The sequence below is a fragment of the Gossypium hirsutum genome, chromosome A08 (genome assembly GCF_007990345.1).
Source record: "Gossypium hirsutum isolate 1008001.06 chromosome A08, Gossypium_hirsutum_v2.1, whole genome shotgun sequence".
Lineage (NCBI taxonomy): Eukaryota > Viridiplantae > Streptophyta > Magnoliopsida > Malvales > Malvaceae > Gossypium > Gossypium hirsutum.
Genome location: NC_053431.1, coordinates 16736594 through 16741920, shown reverse-complemented (window position 1 = coordinate 16741920; position 5327 = coordinate 16736594). Strand labels below are relative to the sequence as shown.

The 5327-nt window shown below is 27.8% G+C and overlaps 1 protein-coding gene across 4 annotated transcripts; it reads left to right on the top strand.

Annotated features, from left to right (window-relative positions):
• The first annotated feature begins 2773 nt into the window (after positions 1 to 2773).
• LOC107928266 (uncharacterized) lies at positions 2774 to 5327 on the top strand. 4 transcript variants are annotated; one of them, XR_005899756.1, is made up of 5 exons: positions 2774 to 3087; positions 3275 to 3399; positions 3787 to 3868; positions 4483 to 4544; positions 4881 to 5327. XR_005899756.1 is itself a non-coding variant. In XM_041074762.1 (4 exons), exons 2-4 carry the CDS (start codon positions 3346 to 3348, stop codon positions 5152 to 5154), a joined length of 390 nt encoding a protein of 129 aa, XP_040930696.1. In that variant the 5' UTR covers positions 2787 to 3087; positions 3275 to 3345; the 3' UTR covers positions 5155 to 5327. The 4 variants fall into 4 exon arrangements, 2 of the variants coding, with proteins under 2 accessions (XP_040930696.1, XP_040930697.1); XR_005899755.1 differs by having other exon boundaries at positions 2803 to 3087; positions 4489 to 4544; XM_041074762.1 differs by lacking the exon at positions 3787 to 3868 and having other exon boundaries at positions 2787 to 3087.

Below are 5327 nucleotides of genomic sequence, written 5' to 3'. Positions count from 1 at the left end.
TATTTTACTTTTATTTTAGTTATGATAATTTTGTAAAAGAGAATGAATGATATATTTTTCATCATATAGAAAACGAAGTAAATTTTAATATTTTATTATATAGAAAGCTTCAGAGGCATTCATCGACATAATTCATTTATATTTTTAAATAAGTAAAAATTCTTTCCTAGATTATTAAATAATAATATAAGAAAATATTTTACTAAACAAGCAATGCTTAAAAGGTGACACATATTCCTTTAAAATGTATCAAACAAATATAAAAAAATTGAAAAATAAGAGACATATATTAATATTTGAACTCAAAAAAACTTTAAATATTTATTGATACTATCAACCCATAATATAACAAAAAAAAGTCAATAATTGTGACAATGTATGATGTTATTAATTTGTCCATGTTATCTAAAGCGAGAAAAAATTAGAAAAAAAATTAAAAGTCAATCTATGATATAACTAATTAAAATACTTCTATTAAAACGAAAAAAAAATTAAAAGTCAATCCATAATTGTGACAGTGTATTGATACTATCAATCCATAATATAACCAAATAAAATATTGTTAGGAAAAAAAAAAGTCAATCCATAATTGCCACAGTGTATTGATACTATCTATCCATAATATAACCAATTAAAATATTATTAGAAAAAAAAAATAGTCAATCCATAATTGCGACAGTGTATTGATACTATCAATGCATAATATAACCAATTAAAAGTCAATACTTCTATTAAATCGAGAAAAAAATTAGAATAGAATTAAACAGAGAAAAATTACAAAAAAAATTAGAAAAAAATTGATGGGATGTTTACACTACAGGAAAATAGAGCTTTAGCGGCGTTTTATCAAAAAAGTCACAAAAATTATAAAAAACGGAGCAATAGCGTCGTTTTACAAAAAATGCCGCTAAAAACAGAGCAATAGCGGCGTTTTTTGTTAAAACGCCGCTAAAAACCAGAGCATTAGCTGCGCTTTTGGTAAAACGCCGCTAAAAACCAAAACATTAGCAGCGCTTTTGGTAAAACGCCGCTAAAAACCAGAGCATTAGCGACGCTTTTGGTAAAACGCCGCTAAAAACCAGAGCAGTAGCGGCGCTTTCGATAAAACGCCGCTAAAAGTCAGATAATTCCTAAAAGGGATTATATACTAAATATATATTTTTGGGTAAAAATATAGGCCCAAAATATGGGTTTGGGCAAAGAAATGAGGCCCGTTTAGAAAATGGGCCGAGCTCGGGTAAAACTTTTTTGGCCTGAGCCCGACCCGAATTATATACTAAATGTATATATTTTTTATTTTTTATTTTAATATAATCACTTTTTATTATATTTTCAATTTGTCTATTGTTTTAATAATTGTTTTAATATCATTTTTTATTTGTTTCTTGTTTTAATATTTGTTTTAAATGTATTTGATGATTTATTATATTTTAAAATTTTTTATTTAATTAAATAAGTTAAAAAAATTAATATAGGCCGGGCCGGGCCGTGCTCAGGCTTAACAATTTCATTTCGGGCTGGACTTGGACAAATTTTTAGGCCCATATTAAATGTATTTGTTTTAAATGTATTTGATTATGGTTTAAAGGTGGTTTAAGGGTTGGGGTTTAAGATTTAAGTGTTAGGGGTTAGGGGTTAGGGGTTAAGGGTGAGGGGTTCATGGTTCAGGGCTTATGTTTCAAGGTTTAAGGTTTATGGATTAGAAGTTTAGGGTTTAGATTAGTTAGTGTTTTTTAATTATATGATAAATATTTTCTTATATAATTATAAAAGAAATAGTATTAATTTTAAAATATTGAATTAATTATCATTATAGTTTAGGGTTTAAGGTTTAGGGTTTAAGTGTATGAGTTATTATTTTAAGGTTGATGGATTATGGGTTTAGGGATTATGATTTATGGTTATGTAAGAGATAATTTCCCCATTTTTCCTAATCCGAATCTTTAAAATAATCACCCCTTTTTCCCCAATTCAAAATCCAAAATCCCCGATAAATGTTTCTTTTTCTAACAATGGTTTAGTGTGCAATTGTATACATGAACTTTAATTTGATCTAGTTCTTGTAAATTATTAACTCAATTATTGATATAACATCATTTTATATTTATATATTGCATACATAAATATTTATATTTATCCAATAGAAAAATATATTGATGTATTTATTTTTTAAAATTTGTATGATTAAATTAAAATTAAAGTTTTAACTATACATTTAAACTACAATTAGAATTTCACGTCTACAATTACACATTAAACCGAAATTCATATATAACTCTAAGATGTATCTCTATTAAAATTTAGGTGTATACATATAATTAAATGCTATTTATATAAAAATCTAAACAACTAAAGCGGACCATACTTAAAAGAATAATACTTGTATTATTGTGTCATTTTGTATTTTTTTAATTCATCGATTTCATTTTATTTCTGTTAAAGTTTCCTTTTGTATTTTATATGATAATTTAAAAATTAAAAAAATCTTCAAAAAAATTTTAAAATAAAAAATAAAAAATAAAAAATAAAAAATAAAAAAATTAATATTTAATATTTTAGTTCATATTTCAGTTAAAAAATTCAATATTCAAAAATTAAAAAAATTCTAAAAAATGATAATGTCAGCACAAAAAATTTATAAGAAAAAATAGAAAAAAATATGTTAAAAATGAAAAAAAATCAAAATTGAGCAGTAATGGTGTTTTTGAGCAAAACGCCACAAAAAAATTGGACTATAGTGGCGTTTTTATTAAAAACGCCATAAAACACTATTATTTTTTATCCCCTTTTCAAAATCCCGCTCACAACGAAAAAAAAAATTTTGGTTACCCGCTTCTCATCTTCTTTCTCATCTCCTTTTACTCCCAAAATTTGCCCCCAAATTTCCCTAAAGAAGCTTTGCTTTTTTATTATTATGTTTTCAATTATTTTCAGTTATTGAATGTCTTTCCCTAAAGAAGCGTAGATTGAAGAGTACAGTGTACTAAATTAGGGTTTATTCGGCTATGAATTTTAATTTCTATATTATGTTAATTGCAGGATGATTCATTACTTGCTGATGAAAAGCTTAAGGCTCTACAAGAGGAGGTTCGTTTTAAATGGTTTAATATAAATATAAAACCTAATTCCATTTTTTCTAATATAATCCCTCATTTTCTTAATAGCAACTTCACTTTTTTTTTTCTTTTTATAATGTTAGATACAACGGTTTCTTCTTGTGAAGGAGTTGATTGTTTGAAGCTTAATAGGTTTCATAAATTTTGCAAAAAACCAGGTTGAGAGAAAGAGAGAGAGTTCATCATATGTTTGAAGAAGCAAAACAAAGACTTGATTTAATTATTGCATATGGCATCGAATACAAAAACTCTCTTGCATTTCGAGGATCTGGCTCTCCCTCCGGTATGTTTTCTGGGTTCTTTTCTTTTCATCAAAGTTTGTTTCCATTGATCATCATTGTCCAAGGTTTAGCTTCTTGGTTCTGCATCATTGGCTTGTTTCTCTACTTTTAGGAACACCTTTGGTGTTATATAACTTTTTGGTTTTCTTGAGTGGTAGTATCTGCAGATTTCTTTAACTTCTTTTGGTTCTTCCTTCACGGTTATATGATGTTTCTATATTAAATTTTTTTTTATCAAAGACCCTCTAACAGTTTCATCATGAACATGAAAAAAAAAGGGTAACTTCAAGCTTCTGCAATCTCAGCAGCAGTGTGAATTGCACACATGCAAGTATTGCTGTTTTAGAGTTTAATTCACTAATTTAGAAATCACATTGCTTAAACTCCAGTTTCAGGTTATAGTGATGAGTGCAAACAGGGGGTGCGCTCAATGCAGAGAGAAAGTCTCTAAAGTTACTTCAAAAATGACTGGTAGGAACTTTGATGGGTAAACCTCATATCATAGCAAACTAATCTCTTTAAATTGTCCAGTCTAAAAATCTTCAAAGCTAAACTCCATTTCTAAATTTTCTTGAGAAGATTTCATCAACTTAAAAATTGAGGATAAATTGGTTTGGAATAGATAAGAACGTTCAGAATAAAGGAAATTGTTGTTTATGAAGGGTAATTACTAATGAAGTGAGGGAGGTGGAATTTAGAGATCTTTGATAAATTAAGCTTAAAGCTTGGGTTGTTTATGTTTATATGCATAAGTTGAGCAGAGGCTTAATAATGTATGGATTCATTGTGGAGTCCCTGTTTTGAATTTTAGAATCATATGTAATCTCTTTAAAAATTGGCATTAAATTGTTCTTAGGTTTTATAATAACATTTCTCTTTGTTATGTTATTATGCAACTTATTTGATTTAACGTCTGGATGCTTTTAGGAGTACTTGTTTTGAATTTTAGAACCATATGTAATTTCCTTAAAAATTGGTATTAAATTATTTTTAGGTTTTATATTAACATTTCTCTTTGTTATGTTATTATGCAACTTATTTGATTTAAAATTTTAAAACATTTATTTACTTAAATGTTTTTGCAGGAGCAGGTTTTATTTGGTTTAAGATGCTCTAGCTTGACAATGTTAAAGCAAAATTCGGTTGGGTAATTTCTTATGTCTACTGTAATGTTCTTGATTTTCATTGTAATTTTCACAGACACATATTCTCTTCCACTTTGTCATAGGGACACGAAGGAGTCAGTTATTTGAATTTCCTCAACTTAATGGCAATAATAGTTGTGGCTTGGCTTACATGTGAAATTTACCTTGTTCTGCATTAATTTTGTGAAGTACCACTAACCAATGACAAATTTAATTTGCATTTTGTTTTCTTTCGCTTTTTCATAAGTTTTGCAAAAATTAAGTCCAAATGTTGATTCTTAATTTGATCTGTAATTAGCTCTAATTTCAAATAAATTTTTTCTTAACTTATAATGCAGACTGAGAATGGGTCAGGTGAGCAAAGTTGTGGAGGTTGAAGGTTTGGAAATTTATTGTAGCATCTGCAAGGATGCTGCCAAGGATTTGAGCTTGAGCAATACTGGGGGTTCTGAATCCTGGTTCAATTCACACAGTGTTGGTGATAAGTCTGAACATATAATAGAGCCATTCAATGTATCACTGTCTCTTTTGGTATGCAAATTTTATTGGAGCTTTTTAATTCTTCTGCTCAAGATTTATCCCTGTTTGAATTTCATTATAGTCTCTATGTAATGTTGGTATTGGTTGGTGATTTCTATATATCTTTATATGTGCTGAAATGAAAAAGAGTAGTCTGTAGCAAAGCTAGGGAGTTGCTTTAAGGCAATCATAGTTATATCTTTTATGAACTTTTCTCTTCAGGATTTTTGTTGATCTTTGCTTGTGATAACAAGACTCTTTTGTTC

Excerpts from the sequence above, each read along its gene's own strand:
- LOC107928266 (XM_041074762.1), top strand. The coding sequence starts at position 3,346 with ATGGCATCGAATACAAAAACTCTCTTGCATTTCGAGGATCTGGCTCTC. Across the intron at positions 3,400-4,482 it reads AGGATCTGGCTCTCCCTCCG|GAGCAGGTTTTATTTGGTTT; the intron begins GTATGTTTTCTG and ends ATGTTTTTGCAG. Across the intron at positions 4,545-4,880 it reads TTAAAGCAAAATTCGGTTGG|ACTGAGAATGGGTCAGGTGA; the intron begins GTAATTTCTTAT and ends CTTATAATGCAG.